Here is a 26,282-nt window from a genome sequence, read left to right as displayed (position 1 = left end):
AACATAATTTGTTAGGATTTCTCCTTAATTCATATTCATTCTTTCATTTGTTATTCAATTATTAATTTATGTATTACCCTTTAATCATTGAGAACCTGTTTTATTTGGGTAATTGTTAAGTTTATGCAATGGTTAATATTTTAAATATTACAAATTACAATATGAATTGTCTTATGGTGAAAACGAGGACATGCCTCATTACAGATTGATTAAAAACAACCAGATCATTAAGAAATTATTTGAAAAATTTTTTGTTCCATGTGTGAACATTTGGTAAAATGTTAGAACTTAAAAATTAAGACAAAAGAGAAAAACAATATTTGAGGAGAGGTGCTTTCTTGATCGGTGTAATGCAAATATCTTCCTTGCATTGTGTGAAGAAGAATGTATGCCTGTATGTATGGAAGTAGCATTTCATTTCTTTTAATGTTTCATTACAATGTTTTATTGTTTAAAGAGAAAATAAAAGTTGTTTTTCTTCTGATTCATCTGTAACTTAACATGGAGTATTGTATTTAGAACTTCATTTTCATTCACATGCAAGTTTTTGCAGTTAATTGATTTTTTTTAAATTTTAGGTTCTAGTTTTACACCATCATCCACTATTTATGCAAACAATTCTGTTTCAAATTCTACAAACTTCAGTAGTGCACAACAGGTATGAATATTAACATTTTTGTTTGTCAGTTACAAAAGGATTTATATAACTCCAATGATAGCGTGCTATTTTAATTGAGATCTGTTATGCTGAATTAGACTCTCTGTGGTTCAATGCTGTTTTCTGAGTCAAGTGATCAAAATCCTAATGGAAGCCTAGTTGCGTCTTTTGGCACTTAAATACTACTTTACTTACTATTTCAGTAAATATCCTTAAATTTTAAAAATGTTAAATATCCTTAAATTTAAAAAAATCTAAACTAAACCCCCCAAACTCATGCAAAAGTCATATGATTGCACACTTAGAAATACTTAATGGAAAAATCACTTGTTACACTACTTAATTAAGTACCCTGCTGCATTTGCTGTTTTAGGATTATCCATCATACACAGCTTTTGGCCAAAATCAATATGCACAGTATTACTCAGCATCAACATATGGTGCATATATGACCTCAAACAACACGGCTGATGGCACTTCATCATCATCATCAACCTACCAGTTACAGGACTCGCTCCCTGGCCTGACTAGTCAACCAGGTACAGATCTACATTCAGGTGAAAAAAAAATTTGTATTTTATTCTGTACTTGTATAAAGACAAGATTTCTATATCCATCTTGTTTGAATATTGACATTTTAACCTCATGCCTTTCAGAAAACTTCATCATGCAAACCAGCCAAAGTAAGCACACTTTTTTTTGTTGTTTAGTTAGGAAACCTGTCTAGTTTGTTTGTTAGTTAAATAACCTCTTTGCAGACTGAAATAGCTGTCTATGGAAGGAGAAGGCCTGAAAAAAGTTACAACAGTCTGGTAGGGATCTGTTAGTACCAAAAACAACTACATGGTAACAAACTTTTGGTAAATTTTGAAATAAAAATTTAGTGAGCTCTCCCATTACTGATGGTGGAACATTGCTGTATCCACCTACATGGTACGCTTTAAAGAATTTAAAACAAGATACTGTTGTTCATTTCTTCATGCCCCAGTCATTCTAGCAAGAGTACATGGGCTTTATTCAAATATATACAAGCAGTGTATCCTAATTCACAAATTTAGGTAGCTAAGAATAGAACAACTGGCTATTAGCCCAAGTCTCTTTAAAAAAATAGCATTGCAGTAGTCGAAGCTGCAAAACAATGTTCTCGGGAGCCATCAGGGACTCCCTTTGCCTGCCCAGCTCTGCCCCCTTGTGCACATCCACTACAGAACAGCATTTTGCTACGCAGTCGTGTTCCCAGGGCACCGCTGCTGGGTCATGCCAGCTCCTTGTTTTTTATCATTATCGTTATAATACGATATGGTCATTCATGGTCATTCACCTGCTCCATTCTGTGTGTTCTGCAAACACAGATGTTAATATGGATGTTTTTCTTGCTAGATTTCTAAGTTCCTGAACACCTCACTGATGTATTTCCCCCCTTTTAATATAAATGGGACTAAATTAAAGTTATGTATTTGACATTATGCATTTTATAGTGCAGAGCTATGAAGATCTTGGTGGGCTACTTTAGGAATTCACAGCCACAGTCAGATGAGTGTGGTATCCGTACTGGGTGAATAGAGCCTGCTTTTTCATACTCATTTTCCTGTATTGTTTCTATTATATAGGATGTTCTTAAAGATCTCACTCAGTATTATGTTGTATATCTGTAACTTAAGTAGCCTAATAAAGCTGTACATAGCATCTGTGGGAGATGGCTTGGTGCTGTTAGAACCATCTCTTCCAGGGACATGGCTTCACTTACGCAGCATTGGTAGCGTTTGCCTTACCCAGAATGCAAACTTAAACAGAAAAAGCTAAAAGATAACTTGAAATCAAGGGAAATTTCAACAGTTGCAAGACATCCATAACAGATACAAATGATATGTAAAATATTTTTGAAAGAGTGTGAAGAGTACTCACAAGTGGTTTTGATAATTGTGTATATCCTGTGTACTTTACTTTGTTCCTTTGTTATTCCTCCACATTCTTATTTGAGAAAATCAGACAGTGTTTCCCATATTATCTCTCCCTTGTGTGTCTGTGTTTCCTAGAAATGCTGTATAAATTTATCATGTATTACAAACTCTTAGTATTGAATAGCATTGGCTAAGAAAAGGAATTTTACATAGCTTGACCAGGTTGAAAAAATATCAAAGGCTTCACGTCTGTGAAACAGTAAGGATTTTTCTTGTTTGTGTATTGTTTAAGCAAATGAACTTGCTTTCCTGTTAAATAGGTTGTGCATCTGAACTTACGATTCTGCCCACATGCTCCTTATTTCTGTGAAGTGTTGCACTGATCATGCGACCCTCTGCTGAGAGAGCAACACCCACTTTGAGAATACATTACGTGCCTGTGCCCTTCTGTGTCACTGTAAAAATAAATTCCCATCAGTGAGACACAGTGTCTTGGAGATCATTTCAGATACAGCAGATTACACTGCAGAGCTTCATCACTCACTGTGTTCTCTTGCTGTCTAACAGGACTTTATTGCTCGGCCCTTAAGACTTAATCCAACTAATACCTAAGTTTAAACACAGCAAGGCACTTCACTCTTCTGCACCTCTGGTAGTTATTGATTCAAATAACTAGTCACAGCCTCCAGTACTCTCCATACATAAAGGATTTCTTGTTTTCATAGTAAAGTACCATAATTTCAAGAGTTAATATCAGTTATGAATTTATTTATTGACCGAGTAAAGAAAATGAGATGAAAATTGGAATAGACTTTACTCTTTCTGCTACTCATAACAAGGGACATCACGTTACAAGCCAGGAAAAAAGGATTTGTAATGTTGAAGCCTGACTGCTCTTTCTGGTAAGAATATATAACAAAAATCAATTCATAAGGAAAGTATGAAGGGGCTCAGTAGTTCATCCGTCCCACATCTGTGTAAGGTTTCTTACCATTCCCATGGATTTACTCTTCTGTGTTTTTATTGTGCGTGCCCTACATTAAGATTTTTTTAAGTGCTCTCATTACCACAGAGTATCAATGAGACAAATAAGTATCTCTAAGGGCACTTTATCTCAAATTGGCGTAAGCCAGATCAATCCTGAGATGAGGTCTCAGGAGATGGGTACATTTGATGAGTTCATGAGTACATTCGATCTAGGGCAGATAAAATTCTAGCAAACAAAATAGGCCTGGGTAAAGGCTTCATATTTAAGCACCTTGCTTTCTTATGTCCTTAGCTGGGCAAGGTGAATCACTGGTAGAATATTAGCTCAAATTCAGTTACTAGGGTGCAGCAGAGACCTATCTCTTAATTTGGTACCCACAATGAAGTCACTCTTTCTACCTTCTCCAGGAGACGACATTAGGTCTATATGCAGACAGTGCCCACACCACTTTTCTCCTACTTAAGTGGCCCAATTGTGTTTTAACAGAGAGGAGGGGATGTTCACATCAAAGTACCGGTGGCAAACAACGTCCTTGTTATGAAAGACCACCTCTATTAGTGACGGTGGTGCTGTAACTCCCTGTCCTCTAACTGGAGCTGCTGCAAGGTCTCTGTGGCATAGGAAGCTTCATGCTGGACAGAAACCAGCATATGAGTATGTGTATGAACATCTGTGATAAAGATATCATTCCGTGTTCTGGTGTTAACATTTTCCTCTTGCTTTATTGGATCTCTGATGCTGTTCATAGTTCCAGTGGGAGGATGCTATGAAATATATTTATTAGACATGTGTTGAATATTGGAAAAGCTAAAAAATTTCAAACATTGCCATAAAAATGTCTGTCTAATATGACCTGCGGTAGTAATTCTTCACAAGGGCAACATTTTCAGTACTCATTTCTCACATTCTTTTACATTACATAGCTGAATTTTTAATAGGTATTCTTTTTATCAGCGTTGACCTCATTTCTAAAGCAAATGGAAGATAAGAAAATGCAGTTGCTCCTTTAGCCTGCTGTTGGTAAAAAACAAATCAAGCAATTAAGCCTACAGTTGTTCAATAAAGCGTGTACTACTGACTTCTGCAGTTCTAAAATAGATGCATACCTTACGTTCAAGTAAGAGACAGCTGCTCATTCTGATTTAGAGATTAGTGTAATGAAATAAAGTTGGCTTTAAATATCTAGAATTTACAAGGTACAGTGATTAGTTACAGTACTGATTAATGGATAATTATGCAATCATGTACAGCATTGACCCAAGCAGAAGCCTGGGGCAAATGTTAATGGCTAATGCTAAATTAAAATTGAAGTTATTTACTTCAGTTGTTGGATACTTTCAGAGAAGATTTAGAACATGGCTTTTTTATATATTTTAATTTTGGTAGTTTAGAATAAACACAGTCATGGAGAACAGATGTTTTAATACATTAATGTAGAAATGGGTCTTGATTTTGTTATAAAATGTTGAAATGTTATAAATGTGAAGACTTTTGTGGTAAGGATGTAGACATTCATCTTCATTTATTTAATTTTTGCCTTTTTATTCCTGAGGTTTTGTTCTGGGATTTTTTTTTCACTCTGTCAGAAAAATCTAGGGAATAATGTTTTCATAGAAAACTCTTGCACACTTAGAACTTCTTTTGGAGCCAGTGTAGGTTTTTGCTGCACAAAGATCCTGGTTATGAAGCATCTATTTGTGCATTTGTACATCTACGATAGTATATTTTGCTGCTCTTCTTATGGCGAAAGAACTAAGATAATGTGACCTTATTGATCGCTCCACTACCTACAATGTCCTTACTGACATCAACACTGTGCTGGGAATAGAAATGATTAGTCAACAAGAACTCTCCATTCTGTAGGGACAAAGTGAAAACAGCATGGGAACATTATTCAGTAGATATTATTATTGCTGCTCAATTTTCTTGTAATTTCTTGGCAAATAAGGGGTTTAGCTGAAAGAGGAAATACTATACAATGTGTATGATATGCATACATCCAAGTTAGGACAGATCTACCTGAAATGATATATGGAATGAATTCTAGAATTCTCAAATTGCAGTTCTGAAAATCTCTTCTTAGCTGCTGCCTGAAAGTTTGTTTTTTTGACAGTGAACTAGTGATCACCTGGTTTGAGAAAAAAAGTGGTAGTAGCTTTTTCCAGGTAATAGTGTAAAAATTTCAATACTTTCCCAGGAAATGACAGAGACAGATTTGGTTTTCTCCCATTTCATGGAGGATTCATCACATTCCACTTGGGGGTACAGGGATGTGGTCATGAAATTATGTTTTAATGCTTCATACATATCAGTCATTCAGTCAAGTAAACCATTGTGCCCTGGAGAAGGCAGTGGAACCTGGACGTGTCCTTCTCCAGGTAAATGTCCTAACCGATAGGCTTGGGAACTAACTTTTTTGTTGTTCCCCCCTTTCTTTGAATCTTGAATTCTTTCCTCACCATGTCTAGAGCTCCCATTCAGGAATGTGACATTATGGGCTTAAATCTTACTCTTCCAAGAAATACAACAGTATTTTTCCAGTCAAGTTATATAAATATATGTTCCCAGTGTATTTATTTTAATAATCTTCTGTATGTGGTTCAATGTAAGGGATAAATAAATTATGGAAGAGATTAAGAATTTAACTATTGTGTTACATTACACACAGTCTCTTAATTGAGACTGCAGTCTATTTTTTTCTTCTTAGAGCCTGCTAGACTACAATTATTTTCTTCTTTGTTGTGGAGGGAGAATTAGGTGAATCACTTAGGAAGGTCACAGAAACATTCAGTCATTCACATTGGAAGGGATCTCTGCAGGTCTTTTGGTCCAACCCCCTCATGGACAAGCCAACTTAGATCATGTTGCTCAGGTCTTTGGCAATGAAGTTTTGAGTATCTCCAAGGATGGAGAATGCACAGCCTCTCTGGGCACCTGTCCCAGGGCCTGACCACTCTGACAGTGATGGATTATTGTCTTGTATCTAACAGGAATATCCCTTGCTGTGATTTCTGTCTGTTGCTTCTTGTTCTTTCTCTGTATACCTCTGTGAAGAGTCACTTAGCCTTTCCTCCTGTGTGGTCAGCCCCTTAACTGGGGGCCTCACCTGGACCAACTATAGTTTGTCAATATCTCTCTTGTACCTGGGGACCCAAAATTAGACACTTTTCCAGACGTAGGTCTTGCGAGTTCAGAACAGAGCAGAAAAATCACTTTCCTTGATCTACTGGCCACTTTCTCTGTCGCATGGTGGAGTTTAGTGACCTTAGTGATGCTCCTTTGTAAAAACGAATAATGTTCAAGGTTCTAGCTCAAAATCAGATGCATCATAGGTGGTTCCCAGGAACTGTTTGTGCCGAGTATTAATTTATTCTGCAGATGTGCCATCGTGAGCACTTTTAACAAATATTACCAAAGTGGCCCAGAAATGCACAATTACATGTAGCACAAGGACTCCCTTGAATCAAAATATATAGCAGATGTCAGATCTAAGCTGTACCCTTTCCCTCTTTAATGGAGAAAAATCAAACCCTTAATGGGATATTAACAATGATGAAGAAGGTTTTATGTCATTGAGCACTCAGGGACCTAGCCAAGTAGCATTTATTGCTAGCAGTTTTTAAAAGGCACTGAAGGTACTGTGTTATGAAGAAAGGGATACTTTCCATTTACTAAGCTGTAGCATTAAAGTACTTTGTAAGGAGAAGTTCCATGTCATCCTTCCTGCAGTCTGTCTGTCTTATACAGCTACTGGTTTGTAATCACCTGTAAAGCCCTCTGTCACCAGCAGAGGCAAAGTAGATTAAATGGGTAAGTCAGGGATAGGCCTGGGTGTTAGGAGCAAACAGTGCCACGCCAGATCAAAGGTCTTTCTAGCACATCTTCTCTCTGACAGCAAACAATAGCTGGTACTAAGAGGAAGATGATCAAAATATAAGAAGTACTGTTTTCTGGTAGTTACTGGAATATTGCATTTCATATTATGAATTTCCTCACCAATTTATGAGCAGAGTTAAGGTGAAAAAAAAAAAAAAAAGTGAACTTTACTAAAGAGCAAGTGACATGGGAGGAGGCGATGAAGCAGGAAGCTGACTGACTCTGCTGGTGTGTGGACATGTGCCAAAGGGTGTTCTGGTAAAAGTAACACAGGACTTGGAAATAAGACTAGCTGAACTCCAAACATGAGAAATGAACTACTTTAACTAAAAGACTCTTCGTGTTTTGAGAAGTCATTAGTTTGACTTTTAAAATACATCTTCCTTGGATCTGTCAATGTTTTGCATGTTCTTGTGTATTCGTATATGTATCTGCACAAGCATATGTGTCATTTTAATCATTGTCTTATTCTGCTAAGTTTTATAATGTTTCCTTGATAAAGTCAAACGTGTATGTGGCATCTGCACATTCCGTCTATATAAGACAAACCATATTATCACGCATTGTATACAAATTTTTTAGGTGCATCTTGTGGTTGAGTTCCTATACAGATATGTTTAGCTTTGAGAAAAATAACATTTATTATTTAAAAATTCAGCACTAATTTTGCCATGAATGGTTGACTTTACAGGGGAGTTTGACACAGTGCAGAGCCCCTCCACGCCAATCAAAGATCTTGATGAAAGAACATGTAGGAGTTCTGGGTCAAAGTCTCGGGGTAGAGGGCGGAAGAATAATCCATCACCCCCTCCGGACAGTGACTTGGAGGTATGCCTGTGGTAATTGATGAATGGTAATGTGGAGGTTTCTTCTGATGAAAAGTAATTGTGGAAATAGCTTATAGCATATTAGAAAACATCATGGACTCAGTCTTACTAACTGAATATAGCAGATATAAGTTGCAATTTTAACATACATGTACAATGAAACATTACTGTTCTGTACAACAAAGTTAGGCAGAATAGGAAATCTCAAATATATCGCTCAGCTTAATTACAAGTAGTTATGAATGCAGTGTAAATGTGCAGGATCATCTGGCCACAGCCTTTCAAACCCTTAGGTGCAGGTTTGTCCTTGTGCTTGTAAGTGATGTCAGGGGATTTCAATGAGGCAGCTTACATCAGTGAAGTTATGGCTGTACTTAAGTATGTGCAAGATCAGTGCCTTAGTGAAGAAATATATCCTCCTAATATATGGGGTGACGATTTAAAACACAGATGACCTCCTAGCAACCAAGTAATTATAGTCGTATTACTCCTGTGTTAGCAGTGTGCTGCCTTAGAGTGACAGGAGAAGGAGGAGGGGGAAGCAGAGCTCCAGTGTGTGTGTGAAACACCCCAACTCTGGCATCAGGGGAAGGTGCTGCCCGCCAGTACGGTGTGTCCCCTTGGGCCACCAGATCAGCACTGGCCAGCCCCACTGCTGGGCCTTCGCTGGGCAGCTCCGGGTGCAGCAGGAGAGGAGACTGGTGCTGGGAGTCTGCTGGCCACACACAGCCGCTCCTGAGCTGGCAGGGGGGGCTGCAGTGCTAGGCGCTGAATGTAAATGCTGTTGCTTTTATGCAGATACTTACAGATCTTTTGCTTTTCAAATGATTTAACTTTTCTAGTGAAAAGACTCTTAACATTTTACATTTCAGTTTCCCTGTTTCTTTCATAGTTTACCAGTGAAAATGAACCCCTTATCAATATAAGGAGTTTCATTCCTTTTTTTGAGTTAGAATAATCCATTTTATCCTGCAATATTATTTAAGTTCTGTATGACATTTTATGTGGCATACAGCACTTTTATCCAAGACTTAATTTTAGCTATGAAGGAGAAATAAAAAGAACCTTGAATCAGTAAGACTCGCAGAGAAATATCCAAGAGTACTGTTTATCCCTAATGACTATGTTTGATCTGCATCAAGTTTCTGAAATCTGTGTTATGCAGCTTTTTTGAAAAGCTTTTTAGAGGACAAATAAGAAATACTTGAAGAATTCAAAAGTTACTTACTTTCTGACTTTTTACCATGCATGATACACTGTTCTTGCTGATTATCTGATAAAACCTGCTTGATTAAGCAATTAGTTAAACTTTAGGACTGAATTGACTTTTAGCCTCTCTGGGTGGGATGGGGATGGGACTTAGATGTTATTTGTTTATTAATACTGTCTCCACTTCTTTTTTTTTTTTCAGCGTGTATTTGTTTGGGATTTGGATGAAACAATCATAGTTTTTCATTCGCTGCTCACAGGATCATATGCACAGAAATATGGCAAGGTATGTGAGCCATGAATTCTGCATTGATTCACTGTATCAGAGATCTCTGGCCTGCACATGTGTGTGTTTTTCATCTTCCACTTTCATGGCTTGGGTAAAGGTAGAGGGAAAGTGTACAGTAAGCTACCTTTTCAGAGGGTTAAAGTAAAGAAGTCAAGGAGAGAAATGAGACACAGATCATAAGCACAATGTATGAGGCAGTGCTGAGGCAGATGCTGCAAATAAAGAAAGTTTCTAGAGGAACAAGGATGAGGTTCCTGAGGTACATTGGAAGAGACGTTGCATGGAGATAATAGAGGGAATGGGCAAATGGAAGTAGCTCACTGTTTGGATGCATAGAGGAAGAAATAAGAAGTAAACTGGAGCAATGGGTGAATTTATTGGGAAATCGATGAATCGGGATGAGTAAGTAAGACACATACCTGCTTCAACGCCAGCTGCAGATGTTATTCTTTGACTCTCCAGCTTTTCCGTGGAATCTTTGATTCCTGTGGCTGACTCTGGGGTGAGTAATGCCAGGGAGTGAATCCCTTTCCCAGGCAGACAGTTGTACTCATCCTCTCCTCTCCGATGAGATCCAAGAGATGTTCAGGTCATGGAGCAGCAAGCAGGAGAGCCAGAGGAAGATCGAGGGAGGCAGAGGGAGGAGGCAGGAGCTCCCCTGCTGAGTCAGCAGCAAGTCCTGCTGGGCTTGTGGTGGGACCCCAGTGACTGGTGCTCAGGCAAGGGGAGAAGGAGCTGCTGGCAAAACCAGTGCATACCAGCAGGAGCAGACTGCCTGGATGGGTAGAGATAAAGGCCTTTATAAAAAAATACAGGGCAAATGTATGGAAGGGAAGAAAATGGACACAGATGATGTTGATATGTACATATATGGATGTAGGTTTTCTAGGTGTTGTGCCATTCAAATGTAGTTAATGCAAAGCTGTTTCTTTTTCAGAACATAACCATGTCCATACTATGCAGACAATGGGCTTGTTTAGCACAAATTTCTTAACTCTTTATTCCAGCCAGAATCAGATACTCAAGAAAAGTATGCATATAACAGTACATCAGAGAAATGCTTTCCACACCCACTTCCCCAGCCAGTGGGTTAGAAATGTCCAAATCTAGATTTGTGGATTATAACCGCGGATGGGCCAGTCATCTGTGTTTTGAGACAGCTGTTTGTGGTTATTAAAAGAGAGAGCTAATAGGAAAACTCACAGGCCCAGACAAATATCTGAATTTTTGGAATGCGAAGATATGTCGTGTAAAAAAAAGCCTTGCTTGTTTTGCAGTTTCACAGTGCCAAATCACTGCACATTTCAGTACTCTCTCAAAAACTCCTATTGTTTTTCAAACACTATAACAACAGTGACTGTCAGAACCATTTCTAACTTATATTTATCAAAATAAGAGTAAACCTAGCTGAATGTGAACATTTGTATCACTTTTGAGTGGCGCCCATAGATTGCCACAGAACTTGCTGAGTTACCCCAGTGATGTTGGATTCCTTCTATCCTTTTTTGATTGCGCTCTTAGGATGTTTACATCTCATGTACCATCTTACATAGTATATGAGTAAAGTCTAAGTCAACTTTAATACACAGTTTTGAAAGTCAGAGCACATCGTGTAGCTCAGAAACATCTGTGAATAACTTTGAAAACTGTCTTAGAGACAGCAACAGAAATGTGATTTGTCTTGGTTTCTCACTTTGTTATGAGAAGGGATATTTGAAAAAATCCCCATACCACCGTTCTTTAAGAGCACATCTGCTGCTATCATTGACTCTCCGTAGAGAGTCCTTAGAAACAGCAATGGCATATTAACATCTAGTAGTACTGACAGCAGATAAAGTTGGCTTGTATAAACTAAGAGTATCTCGAGGGCAAGTGAAATTAATGTAGTTCTACTGCTGAGATAAGCACCCGTAAATAAATGTCATAAACAACCACGAAGCAAAAGGAGAGGAATTCTTAAGTAAAATCATGGGCGTTTTGTTTCTTTTGTTTGTTTGTTTGTTGTTGTGGATTTTGTTGGTTTTTTTTTTGTTTGTTTGCTGTTGTTGTTGTTTGAGGGGTTTTTTTGTACTGATAGGCGGCATCCATACAAGTAGGGAAATGTGTTCCTTTCCAGAGACTAAAATAAAAGTAGTAGACTTTTCCCTTTGTGCAGTGACTGCCTTTGCTATATAGAGTACTTATTGGGAAGGTAATAAGTAATTGACAACGAAACTCAAATATATATATTATTGACTGCAAAGAGGCTAGAGCAGTAGGAAGAGGGCTACAGGGAGAACTTATCATGAGTAGACTTCAACTTTTGCATGTCATTGGACTTAAGATGGGATATTGTCTGAGCCTAGTTGCCTAAGAGGTTAGACATGGGAGAAGAGAAAGGTAGCACAGCTGGACCTCAGTCAGTCTCTGGTGCATGAACTGTTTAGCAGATGTGGGCCTTTATCATTTCTGCATATGATTTCCATCTGTAAGCAAAGTCTTAATCCAGACTGAAGTCTGGATTGTTAGGAGAGTTGGGTTGCTGTAAGAGTAAATAGTCCATGAATTGTGAGGTCCACAGTGGAAGTCTTGTGAGCATGTAGGTCTTTCAAAAGAGTTGAGAGAGCTGTTTATCCTGGAAAGGTGGTATAAAATTGTTACTTCACAATGAAAAAAATTTCAAGGTAGTATAAAATAATAGTGATAGTAAATTATTTAACCCTGGTGATTTGCTATCTGATTTTAAAAAGTAAAAGCATGTAATGTTACACAGATGCTCAGCTGTGCATACTGTGTTCTTCCAAATGTATTTTGTGAGCCCATTTTGTATAGCATTATCAGGTTGCTCCCAAAATAGAACAGAACAACAACAAAAATGATCACAAGAAAAGCAGAGTTTTTCCCTTCTCCCACACTTAAATATTCTAAGTGAGATTAGTGAGTCCTTAATGTCAACATTGCTTTAAGAGAAGGCATATTATACCAAACCTGCTGACTTCGTACTTTCAAGGGGTGAGATAGTGGTTTTAGAGCTAGTGTGAATATGCAGACAGGCAAGGATATTCACCTTCAGTTCTTTCCCATCTATTCCTTGACATGTAAACTTTCACCCGCCTGTTCCACTAGCTCTTTACCTTATTTTTTTGCAGTAACTGTGTGAAAACAAAACACTCAGAAATGAGTCTTTTAATCTCTTTGCTCTACTGCAGTTCAAGCTGCACAGGGAATGCAGTGAGAGGAGGTGCAGCGTGTGGAGGTGGCTGTCATGCTGTTTTGTCCAGGTGGAGATACCAATGTATGTGTGCGGCAGCACTAGAGAGCTGCAGTGGTACCAGGAGACAAACAGCCTCTCTTCCAAAAGATTTCTACAGTTTAGCAAGCAGCTGAAGTAGAAGAGAAAAGAGAAAGGCAAACCAAACATCCTCAAGGAGGGTTGGGCAACAGGGTCATTCGTTGACAGAGGTTGTATGGAAAGGCCTGAATCCAGTAGACAAGTTTCAGGTCATGTATTTGTCAAGAGAACATCAGATTTCTGACTTACACCTGACAGTTTCTGAATTGAGAGTGGACACTCTGCTTGGTATGTACTTGTCCAGCACTTTGCATGGTGTGATATTAATTTAAGAATTATACAGGGCTTTTATAATAGATATGTTAAAAACAAAACTAGTGATGAGGTGAAATATTTAGCTTATTGGATGTATCTGTAAGCATCTTATTTGAAACTCCACTGAAGTGGGAGAGATTTGGCCCGAGGCTGGTCAGTGCATCACTTTGATATTTAAAGTATAAAACTTACCCAGAGGAATGTTTTGTGGCTTGCTGTTTTCTACCCGTGGGTATTTCTGTCTCACTCACAGTGCAATGGTTACTTTGTTGAGTTGGTCAGAGCTAGTTTAAAAAGAGAATAAAAACTATGCTGAACTCCTGTTAGATTTCAGGGAAACCATGCTGCTTCCCAGCAGTAAGAGTACCTCTTGTTGTTCAGCTCATTTGTTCATCTGCTTCGTGCTTCATAAAACTAGCACATTTCTATTTTTAATTATTTACTGCAGTAGCAAATTAAGAACATTTGCATTTGAGCTGTTCTGTTGTGACTTGTGTGGCTGGTGATGGTTTTTGCAGCTAAGCACCAGTTGGCAGACAAAGTTTTCTACAATGCTGAGCTCTTAAGTGAGGATTTGTTGATGTGACAGGACATATGTTAGGAGATGTCATCATCTGTTTAAAGTTTATGAGGTACATTCTTATTCCCTGTGCACAGTGTGTATTCTTTGTTCCATTACATTCCAGTTATTCCTGCTGATTTGAGGATGATTAAGCTGAAGTTTTGTCTACCTCTGAGCATTTATATTTCATTAATTTCTCTCAGGTCTATCCAGAAGGCAAAGATGACCAAATAAATACTTAGACTGGTTAAAAAAGAGTGAAAGTCCCTTGTGATCTTAGAAGGGGGAGAATGTGATCTCCAAGTGCAAAAACCAAACCAAATCCACACTTGATGATCACATTTGGACATTTTTGACAGCATTGCCAATGACAAAAAGTTGTCAAGGAGACCACATTAACCTTATACACTTCTCTGGAAAGGGCTCAGAAGTTTTTATTACTCACTCACTGCTTGTCCAGTCATTAAACAGAGAAACTTTGTCCCCATTAGCACCCATGATGACATTCCAAAATTTACTCATAAATATGCTTTTGTCCGCCTGCATTGATAGTGGATTTCTCATGACCTCTAATTGTCCTCTCGATTCACTCCCTCGTTGTCTGAGACATCTGGGTCCATTTTCCTACTGCCTTCTAGAGAGCATGGAACAGACACTCCCTATGGAGTATGTGAGTTTTCCTTCATCAGCCAGCAGATACGGTTATTAAGAAGAAATGTGTTCTCTTCTTCCATTGCCACCCACATGAAGATCTCCTGGGAACAAGTGTCCCTTATGAAAGAGTGAGAGCTGAACTTTAAATCTGAGAGTCCTACAGAATGTAGGGAAGTGTCTTTAAGCTACAAATATTGATACTCAGCTTAAGCATTTCCACTTTTTCCAGAGGCAGATTTTGTCGTAAATCTGTTCAGAACAGCCACTCATATCATTCACATATTTTGCTTGTTTTCTTGCTTATTTTTCAGTCTTCATGCATACAAATTTCTGTCACAGTGAATCTACCTGACAGTCTATTTATCTATTTGTTTTCTGGGGTTCTATTAAAAAAATTCCATTAAATTATTTTCAATATCTTGTACTGAAAACTGACCTTCCAAGACAATATTAAATAGTTTTCTTCCACTAATGGACACTGAGATTTTGGGGCTTTATTCCAGTCACTTTCCTCTTGATCAAAACATTTAAATATTGGTCCTCCCAGGATATTTTTACCTAGTCTCCCAGGAGGCATTCCAGTGAATGGACCAGTCTAGTACAGAAGTCCACAGACAGACAGTCTGGCTCCAGTTTAGTGCCTTCATACTAATGTAACTAAAGTCATTTGTATTTTGGTATACAGAAGTGCTGTAGCTGGTCTTGACTCTTTTGCACACAAATGATATCTGGCTAAAATCATGCTTCTGAGGGCCAAAGAGTTGTGCTTCTTTATTCTGCAAATTATCTGGGGAAAAATTCCAGATCTTTTTATTATTATTATTATTATCGTTTACTCTTTTCTGTATGCTTGTGCAGAGTAGCACAAAATAGCACTTTGGCAGAAGTTCAGTCTGCTTTTTATTCAGTTTCTCAATTTGCTGTGCTCAAATATGTATCAGCTGCACATGTTTCTTGCTTTCTTTTCAACACTCCGTTCTTTGTGCCACTTGAGTCAATCTGCAACTTCTGCTTCAAGTTGAAAGACAGTAAAACAATGATTGGGATGTTCCTCCACATTGTGTAAACATTATAAAACCACAAGACCCTGACAAATCTGCTTTCTCTGTCTATTTTTGTATGTGAAGGAATTAACTTGATATGGCAAGAGCTGAAACATGATGTTTAATTTGTGTTAAACAGTTGCAGTGCAAGTTTTAGCCAATTTACTAAAGGAAGAATTGTTCATGTCTTGAGAATGCAATTCCAGTGACTCAGAAGTTGTTATGGGGAGATCCCAGACTGATTTCATGCTAAGCCAAAATGAATTATCTTTGCTTTATTTTATTTTACATTTAGTACCTAGCAATATCTACACATGTCTTTATCAAAACAGGAACATAGGAAATCTCGTTTTAACAGTAATAAAGTCAAGCATAGTTGGTTACAAAAATATTACTAATAAGAAAATCATAAAAGCTTTGTCACATTTATGTCTTCCAACTATGCTAGGCAAGGCAGGAAATTGTGATACATAGTTGGTAGTTTCTGTAAAAATAAATTGGATTATAGTGGAATATGTTATAGCAAATTTCCGCATTTAAGTCTGCTTCTACCCAGGAAGGAGAAAAACAAGGCTGAGAATCAAAAGTCTGAGATTTCAGTCTTGGAAGCACTCCAATGAATAACTTAACTCACATAAATAATAATGAGTTACCACCTGTGCATAAAGTTATGCACATGCCTTACTGTTCATAGGATTGAGGTAAAGAAGCATATTTCAAATACTCTTTATTATATTGTATCTAGGAAGAAAAAAAAGTAATTTACTGTGAACAGGAAAAAAGAAAAAAAAAGCAAGGAGAAAGAAACATGTTTATATGTGATGACATTTTGATAAAAGCATTATGGCTTGATGAGGAATCTCATGAGTTCAGAGTATTTTGATGATTTGTGTTTTAAGTATTTCACATGAGTTTTTGCAAATCTATTAATGTGGGTTCCTTAATTATCCCCTTGGAAAACTGACCCTTGCACTTGCTGTGCCTTCAGCCACATGACTTTGAACATGACTGCATTAGACACAGGAGATGAAGTTACGTTACTAAGCACTGCATTTGGGTTTTAGTTCTGAAAGGTAGACTAGACCAGTTCAAGGGTCAACATAAAAATATTTCCTTTTACTGCCAGAGAATTGGGTCTAATTTTGGATCATTACAATTTCTTGTACACTGTTCTCCCCTTCAAGTCTGACTTTTTCATGACCAAAGGTCAAAATATGTCTGGTTTTCAGATTTTACCATTAGTTTGTAAGTGTTTGAGGGCAGAAGCCATCTTTTATTCTGTCATTGCGAAGCCCTGGGGTAGCGGACGTCTGATCTTGATTGGGAAGCCTTTGATCCTAATACTAACAAATGATCATTTGAGGTTTTGTGTGATTTTGTTGCCAGATACTGGTAAACTTTTAGACTTTTAATCTCAAGGTATTTAAGAAAGGATTTCTGACAACTTGCTGGTGTCAATCAGAGTTTAAATGATGAAATATATATTTTTTTTCTTATTTCAATGAGAGGAGGATCACATCTATTTTAAAAGTCCATTGCAGTACTTTCAGCATAAAAAAAAAGTTTATCTGAAACCCTAAGCTCAGGCGGATGATTAAGGCGATGATTAAACTAGTTACCAGGCGTCAGCTAAGTATCAGGAACTGTCTGTGTGAGTTCGTATTCTAAAATAAATGTAAGGTAATGCAAATTGGCTTAACCCCTTTTCTAGCAAGCCTAGCAAAGTTAAACTAATTATCTCACATTTACACTATCCTAAATGCTCTCAGACTGTTATTGCAGATTGGTAGATTGGTGGTATCTTGCTGAGGTAGAATTATTTGATACTGTGAAAGCTGACATACGAACAAATGCAACATTTTGAACAAGTGCCATCCAGGGATAGGAATCCTGTATTTCATCAGAAATGAAGGGATGATCTGTAACAAAGAACCATACATATGCTTTCCCATTCCTGTAGACTACCAGAGGAATCGTGCCATAGATTTTAGGCACGATAAAGAACACTTAAAAGAACACTTACAGGCACTTTGTTGAATGAATACTTGCAATAAAACCATAAAGTTGAGCCTGGAAGTTTATCAGTGAGTGCCTGCATGGAAGAAGGGTAAATTTTGAGGCAGAAATGGACCAAGCAGAGGGTTTGAAGATATATACTGGAGTGGAAGAAAGTGTGGAAGAAAACTGATACAGGCCTAAGCATAGGCAAGGCAGTGATAATTTCTCCAAAGTGAAACTCACTTTGGGGAAGTGGGCATAGGTTCAGATTATGTTTTGTATTTTTATAAATCAAAATCACTAGAAATTGAGAAGGCCTCTTAAATCACACCTTCTTATCACAGTGTAGGATAACTGCTTACAAAGTGATCATTTAGTATAGGTGACTACCTTTCCTATCCCAGTTTAGCAGGGCCTTGGTGAGGACTTCTGTGTGCCCAAAAATTGGGAAGAAAAGCCAGCAGATCAAAGAGATTGTGCATTGGACTGGGTGTCACATGAAGTAACTTAGTTCCTACCTCTGCTTCTCACTCAGTAACATTAGTTACTGCTCCATGAGTCAGCTTTTTCTGCTCACAAATTGACAGGCAAGATAATTACACATTTTTATAAAAGGCTCAGGGATTAAAAATTAGTGTATTCTTATAATAATAAATACTGGGCTTCTTACGTACATCTTTCATGGGAAGTTCCATCCCTGTTTGCAGCCTTCTTTATACAGGTTTACATATGACCACTAGGTTTTCCTCTCTCAGTTTAGCCAGGCTACAAATGCCTTGACTTTCAAAAAATGTGGTGTTTCAACATCCCCAGCTCCCCAAATATTCTCAGATTCAGCAGTCTGTCCTTGTAGAATTATATTAAAATAGCTTAATACTGAAAGAATTTTAGAGAAATTTATTGCAGTGCTAATTTTTCAAAACACTTTGTATACAGCAGCTTTTAAAGTAATTCTGATATAGCATAAAGTTATTTAAGTAGCTAACTTTGCTTTTTGTTTTTTAAGGATCCACCAATGGCAGTGACCCTTGGACTGCGAATGGAAGAAATGATTTTTAATCTTGCTGACACACATTTATTTTTTAATGATTTAGAGGTAAGACTCAAAGGAACATGAAGCCTGTTACGCCTGGGTTTTTAATATAGTGGGTTTGGTGTGCATTAGTATTTGTTGTGTGTGACATTTTCTGCTTATCTAGACTTTGGGTTTGTTGTACTCTGTTTAGAGAGAGTTTAGCCAGGTGGCAGTGACTTCCCATGGCAGCAGAGTCCTTCCATGAAACTGGATGAAAGGGGGAATCTGCAAAATACCCTCTCCTCTCCTTGTCCTATGGCCATCTTTTCAGTTTCTGTGGATTTATAGCTGTCTCCGGTCATTTCCAGGAGGGGGACATATGTGCCTTCCATTCTTTCTCTTGAAGTTATCTGCATTCGCTTTCAGTGGGTGCCATCATCTGACCACAAGAGGTTGTGTTCCTCTCTTCACGTTCTCTTCTCTTCACATTCTCTTCTCTTTCTTGCTCAAAGATGATAGAATATTCTTCATTTACCTTGAAGACTGCAGCATCAGAGGGCTGGAACTATGATAGATGTACTCATCAGTGATATCTCTTCCCAAGGTAACCAGGTGACCACATGTTTTGTCATCATGTACCCAGGGTATGCAATTTGGCATATGGTCAGAAAAGGGAGAGACCTCTTTCTAGGGAGCTACAGGTCTGGACCACTCACCTATCAGAAACACAGAGATGGATGATTGACCCAGGGATGATGGTCTGGGAAGCAGGCTCATCAGCTGGCCTTCACAGACCTTTTGTTTCACTCTTGGAGTCCAGATCTGTTGACATGGAAAGTGACAGTCTTATAACCATGTGTGTTGAGAGACAGGGGGTGAAAAATCGTTCTCAAATTAAACTATGGGCTTTTCAGACCTTCCGCTTATCTACATCAGTTGTTTTCTTACTCAAAGAAGATCCCAGAGTTCCCTCTGTGGACAGATACATTGCCACTAATGGCAGTTGGAAGACTTTGAGGTTTTGTTGAAAACGCCAGAGGAAGTGAACAGAAAAAATGAGGATAAGTGAGATTTTTCCATTCACTGGGATTTTGATTTTTTTAGTGTGCACTTCTTTTGTTCCTGCATTGACTGTAGGCAGTAAAAAATGCAGAAGATACCAGGCTGCAGATATTTGTTTCATTTATTCTTAGTTCTTTTTAAGTCAAGAAATTGAGATCTACTTCACCCAGTACCTGGGTTGCACTTCCTCCTTCCAGCAGCAGAAACATAAGAAAATAAAGCCCTGGACAAGCCTTCACCAGTTGGTGTTTTATTGCAGTTCTAGTGAGTCATCACTTGACAATGCAAGTGCGGTCAGTGAATATTCTTCTTCTGGTGGCCCATACTGGCGATAGATACCAAATCAATTTTTCAAAGCATTGCTTAAATTTATTTTTAGCAGACCTTTGCCCCTGTGTGTTCAGTTTTCATGTGACACCCAATGAACTTTAAGCCATTTTGGTAACATATGGCCAGAGTTCTTCAGTCTTGTGCTGAGTTCAAGTGGAAGAGTTCAGCAAAACGGAGCTTTGCTTTCTTTCCATACCTCTTTATGCTTTCTTATGGCCATTGAAGCTTTGCGCCCTTCTCTCATTATTTGTTTTCTTTGCAGATCTCAGGTTCAGCTCTTGTGGGTAGATCATCACATTTTGAGTATTCTTCATAGGGTGATTTTAATATCCTGTCCAAAAACTCATACTCCAGCTCATTCCAGAGCTTGAACAGTATCCAGACAGTTTTCAGTTTTAGATAAATCAAGAAATACTACTTGGGAACTCTCTTGGAGAATCTCATAATCAATTTGATTTGATTAAAATCAATTTCTAGACTCAGTTAAGTATTTCCTATCCCAGAATTAATCTTTGTTTTAAAACCAACTCTCTTACAAGATTACCGAAATTCCAAACTTCTTGTTCAGAAATGAGGTCTATGCACACATTCTGGCAGATGCAAGAAGACCAACAATTTTCTGTCTTGTTAGCAAATAAGATAGAATTGCATGGCATCCAGTGCCGAAGTACATAGAGGCATCCTTTAATATGCAGATGAATAAATCTGTTTAAATATATTTGCAGACCACATGGCTATTACCGGATATTCTGCATGATGACTATGTAATGAATTCTGAGAATTCCCCAATTCTGACTTGGGATCTTTCTCTTATCTCTCACCCTCTTTCCATTTCTATTCTTCTGTCTTCCTCTCTTCTTCCTCCCCCAGGAGAGGGGAGGAGAGTGCTGAGCTGCTGATAGTCATGGCCATCAAGACACAAGACCTTCAGTTCCTACTGGGGGAAGTGAGAGAGGCCTTTATTCACTAGACAGATCACTTATCCTTTCATGATCTCACTTTTTTTAATGCTGAGCCAGTCAGGTCCCATACTTTCTGTCTTGCATTCATTTACATCCCACAATAAACCTTGTGGCTCCAGACATGACAACTGTAATGTCCTAATGAACCTATCTCCAGTCACTATATCCTCTAAGCTCTCTTTTTTCCCTGTCTTTCTTGGTTGCAAATGCTGCACACCAGGGTGTAGTAATAATAATGAAGTTATTGAACATTATCACATACAAAAAGAGTTTTCCTTCCTTTATGCAAATCTGTCTCACTACGATGATTGCTGATGTAGAAATTCCAATCTGCTGAGACATTCCCCGCTGACCCAGTAACCTGTGTTCTAATCAGCCAAGCTGCACTTTTATTCCAGGCTAGGCTGTTCTCCAGCTATTTCATTCTCAGTGTATAAATTTTAGTTAGCTTGAGGAGTATCACTTGGGAGGGCAGTTGGTGTTTTGCCATGAAAATAGGAGTCTGGTGCTCTAGAAAGTTCATGTGCCTGAACAATGCTCAGAGATGGGACTCAGTTCTGTAATAATATCTAGACTAATGCATTCTGTTCTCAGCCAGGTAAGGAATAAAATTAAGTTTTTCTCCCTATCTCAGTACTAATTTTAAGACAGTTTTTAGAAATATTGATAGGGTACACTATGCACACAAAAAAAACCCCACACTTTCTACAAGTTGCAAGCAGAAATTTGGATATGAATCTTTCAACTCCATTATCACCCTCCGCTCTCAGGATGGTGAAGAAAAAAGAGTATGTATTTCAAACAAACTGAGTTACATTACCATGTTTATTATAATCCTATCATATTTTAAATAAGATTTTGTCATTTCTTTTTCTCATTAGAAATGGAAATGAGAAATAAAAAATAGGACAATGTTGGAGGCAGGTCAAACTAGTTGTAACAGAGACTGAAGTGTATACATAAAAAAGGGTGTTCTATGTAGCCTGAGAAAGCATAGTGCTGAATATCCCCTCACTAATAACATTTTTGTGCTCAGTGTGGTGAGTCAGTGTTTTTTCTGGGTAACAAAATTATTGGCCATTCCAGGAGGATAATTTTTTTCATGATTTGTTGATTCTGTACTCTCAAATTTTCAGGCTCTAAAAATTGCTGCAAAGAATTGAGTGCACTCAGATATAATCTAAATTAGTATTGCTTCAAGCAATACTAGATGGAAGTTATTGTACCTAGATTCCTTTCTGTTACTCTCTAGTAATAGGAAATATATATTATCTTTCTTAGTTTTGACCTTGCACTGACAGTGCGATACTGTGACTTGAGTATAGCTAGTACTGTAGCTGATGTGAGAAGCATTTTACCTTAACATTTTAAGTGACAGCTTGCTTGCTTTCCTTCGCCCCTGCAACTGTTTGGTCTCTTTTACAATCAAACTCAGATCTAGTGTTGTGCCACCAGTTTCCTGCCTCTTTTGGGAGAAGTAGAGAACTATCTCAAATCTGCTCAAACCGTCTGCTTTTTCTTTTTTTTTTCCAGGAAGTTTTTTCACACCATATGAGTGAATTCATAAAATGTAAATATTTTAGTCAACGTAGATAAGTAAACAAGAAAACAAAGTAAAATAATGCATGGAGTGGTGAGCACAGGTGTTTGGTTTTGGTCAGCAAATGTGTATTCCCGATATGGTGATGAAGTGAGCCAGAGATCCAAGAGGCCAAGATGAAGGGGGAATAGATAGAAGTGGGAGATGCTGTTGGGTTTGATCCTCTTGCTGGAAGCATAACAACCTTCTTGAAGGGGCAAGGGGCAAGTAATCAGAAAACTGCATGTTCCCCTCATCCCCCTCATCTCCTTATTTTGGAGTCAATGGACAAACTGTGAGATTAAAAAAAAAAAAATAGAACTAAACAGCTGAGCCTTTGCCATCCACTGGTATTTAACTTAGTAATGGAAATTGTCAGCAGTACCCTTATCTGGCATTTTCAAGGCTGTAACAATGTAACAATGAAAGGCTTAACAAAACCCAAACAGCAGCAGACACTCCATCAGGGCTTCTGTGTGCCCTCCATTTAATTACTACACCACAGGGCTGATTTTTAAACTTTTGCACTTTGACCAGTTCCAGGGAAATCTGTGAAGGTGATTAGGAAGCCAGATATTGCTCAGATATTGCAAAATGTAGAGTTAGAATTTGTCCCAGTGGAGCTTTTTGTCTGATTTTTGAGTTCCTGTCCAATGCTGGGTGGAGTATAGTTTTTCTTTCTTTCTTTTTTTTTTCTTTTTTTTTTTTTCTTTTTTTTTTTTTTTTTTTTAACTGGCGGATAAATAATAAATAAGGATAAATAAATTAATCCTTTATTTCAGCTTCTACTTCCTCTTTTCTTTCTCTTTTCATCCAAAAGCAGCTTCTTTAAAATATTCTACAGCTCTAGATAGTCTCCTCAGACAGAACAAAAAAAAATGTATTTTTCCAGTGGGAAGAAGAATGCTTCATTTCTATTCCTTAAACGCAGCTTTTTCATGACTGTCTTAATGGATTAAGCCAAATGAGCAGAGTTTGGCTATTCATTCTTTTACTCTTGACACAAAATTTCAAATTATGATTGCTGGTATGATGCAATGAAATTATGTATTTGAAAATAAAAAGACGCATTTATTTTATACAAAAATGGCTAATTTATTTTTTAACAACTTCATGTGAGTAAAAGTCTATTAAGTTTTCATTCAGTGCAGAGCAAACAAAACAGAAAGAAGAAATGGTAATTCCCCAAATTCACACTCTAGGAACTTGTGGCATACACAGCTGGAAATCACTCCCCTGCTCAAATTCATCCTTTATCTGGACAACTTAGCACTGGTATGAAACTGTGATTGGAAACTTAGAACTGCATACTTCTCCGTGTCAGAGAGAATCTGAATTAAGTGCTGCTTGTCAGCAACTTTATTTAAAGTAGATGACTCAGACAACTCTTTATTTGAAGCACAAAACTGTGTGTTTCAAAAGCTCAGCCTCATTTTGTCACAGTGATGAGATTAAATTATCTGAAAATATCAATTGGGAAGTCATTTTAAAATATGTCCTTGAACTTTTTTGTGACTTATATTAGGATTTTGTTAAAAACAGCTATTTTAAATTGTAAAAAATTACTTACAACAATTCTTTAAAATCGAAAAGTAAAATCTCTGGACACTGAATTTCAGGTGTGTTTTTGGGTTAAGATGTTAAGTCTCGCAACTGCATAAAACAGTAACATAGTGCCTTTTCATCTTTACTATGGCATTATGGCTTATTGTTTTTCTTCCCCTGCATTTTCCTATCTTTCTGCTGTAACCACTGTGAAGAAAGAGCTATTTGATACCTATCCAACTATAAAATCAGCTTGAAGAGGAGTTCAGTTTCCAGTATACCTCAGTTCCCTGCAGTTACTTGCATCCCTTCCAAAACCAGGAAATAATTCAGTTCTCCTGGACTGCTTGATTATCTGTGATTTTCCAGTTGAAGGCATTTGGGTAAATCAAGAAAATAATCTGATAAGCGTCCAAACTCCTAGAGACTTAACTGAAGTTACATACCTGTTGAGCTTCATCCTCACTAGCTTTTAGGAAGTAGGGAAATAATGATTAGGTGATCTTGGAATATTGGTATGCTAGAGAAACTTGTAGTTGTTGCGGTTTTTCAATTAAAATAATTTTAATTGTAAATCACACTTAAATTATATATCACTTTTCTAAAGGCCTATTTTAATTAAAAATTTATACAGTCTAGAAGGAGTTGCAGGTTGTATTATTATCTAGAAATTGTAGTGATATGAAGCTGTACACGTACATATGCTGCCATCTTCTGGTGCAGTTAGTGACCTGCACCAATCATTTCTTCAGCATCTGCACTAAGAATGTAGTGAGTATACTCCCCTGTAAGATAATTTATAGTTTGACTTTTTCAACAGGAATGTGATCAAGTTCATATAGATGATGTTTCTTCTGATGATAATGGACAAGACCTAAGGTAAGATACAGCATTTTTTCCTTTTTTTTTATTTTTTTCTTCAAAGATTAAATAAATTGAGCATTTACAGGAATACATTGTATTTATTTTTACTGTATTTTGGGTGTTTGCAGTACCTACAGTTTTGCAACTGATGGCTTCCATGCAGCTGCAAGTAGTGCAAACCTTTGTCTGCCAACAGGTGTAAGAGGAGGGGTTGACTGGATGAGGAAGCTGGCTTTCCGTTACAGAAGAGTAAAAGAGTTGTATAATACTTACAAGAACAACATAGGAGGTGAGTTTAATTGTAAAAATCAATACAGAATGCTGATCAGGTTAATCTGCATGGCGATGAACTCCCGCCTAGGGGATATGCCTTGAAAGCTGCAAAGTGAATGGAAAGTGATGTGACTTGACCTTGGGCTATTGGAAGCTACTGACGATAATGGCAGAGCCAATGTTGTGCCATTGTGCAGGAGAACCAGAGATGGGAAAACAAAGCAGACTTCCTTTTAGCTTCTACAGAGTGTTTTTCTCCTTGGAGACCCATCTCAGCTATACCTGTCTTACTGATTGATTCAGCCACTGATTGTACCTCAAACATGCTGTTATTCTAGCAAAGAGGTTATATGGTTTCCACAGCACAAATTAGTTATGTTTGGCCTTTTCTGTCCTTTATTTTCATGATCTGGTTGGTAACAACACACTGTCTGCTAAACTCTCTGCTGGGTATCTGCTGGGTATCTGCACCAGTGGATGCAAGAAAACTCTAGGACTGCCATACCACCAGCCCCTTTTGTTGACTCCATTTCTTGCTAACACAGTGAGCTGTGTTAGCAAGAAATCTAAATCTCATTTGGGCTGAGATCTTTCCTGTTACTGTTTTCATTTATGGACTCACTCATGTCCGTACCAGCGGGCTTGTAGGAAATCAAGGAGCAGAACTGAAAGGATCTGTTCTGGGAGTCTTGCGTGACTTGCAGAGGCAGACAGCCCTCATCTGAGGAGGGGGATATGTCAACTAGCTCCCTCGAACAGAGACTGTGAGAACAGGGAATACTTAAAAGTCTTTGGGCATTGCTTGAAGCCATGGTTGATAATGAGGCTGACTCAACCAGGAAGGTGTCCAAGTGAAAATTCCTGTTCTATAGCATGGACTTTTTCAATTCATCTGAAACTGATTTCAAAGGAGCCTGAAACTCAGTCAAAGTAAAGCTCACCTTCAGCAAAACTAGACAGGTTGGTGTTCTTGTACTTCCTGCAGTCTCTCAGAAAGGGGAAACAGTACAAATAATATGGACCATGAATTAGTCATCACCTTAATCATTTTCTAAATTATA

At 37.8% G+C, this 26,282-nt stretch overlaps 1 protein-coding gene across 21 annotated transcripts in view; it reads left to right on the top strand.

Moving 5' to 3' along the window:
- The window catches only part of EYA4 (EYA transcriptional coactivator and phosphatase 4), a 157,079-nt gene that overhangs the window by 119,339 nt on the left and 11,458 nt on the right, over positions 1–26,282 (top strand). For 12 of the 21 annotated variants that reach the window (XR_014183803.1, XM_082049882.1, XM_082049874.1 and 9 more), the window contains 8 exons: positions 579–658; positions 1,032–1,215; positions 1,315–1,341; positions 8,115–8,251; positions 9,662–9,745; positions 18,598–18,687; positions 24,905–24,963; positions 25,077–25,237. Coding sequence is in view for 20 of the 21 variants with exons in the window: in XM_082049882.1 (XP_081906008.1) it covers positions 579–658; positions 1,032–1,215; positions 1,315–1,341; positions 8,115–8,251; positions 9,662–9,745; positions 18,598–18,687; positions 24,905–24,963; positions 25,077–25,237 (822 nt within the window). In the remaining variant the exon portion in view is untranslated. The remainder of the gene's footprint in view (positions 1–578; positions 659–1,031; positions 1,216–1,314; positions 1,342–8,114; positions 8,252–9,661; positions 9,746–18,597; positions 18,688–24,904; positions 24,964–25,076; positions 25,238–26,282) is intronic. The other 9 variants (XM_082049879.1, XM_082049881.1, XM_082049870.1 and 6 more) reach the window with 3 other exon arrangements.

Source organism: Streptopelia decaocto (assembly GCF_964273445.1).
Source record: "Streptopelia decaocto genome assembly, chromosome: 3".
In the NCBI taxonomy this organism is placed as follows: domain Eukaryota; kingdom Metazoa; phylum Chordata; class Aves; order Columbiformes; family Columbidae; genus Streptopelia; species Streptopelia decaocto.
This window is presented reverse-complemented; position numbering and strand designations above follow the sequence as displayed.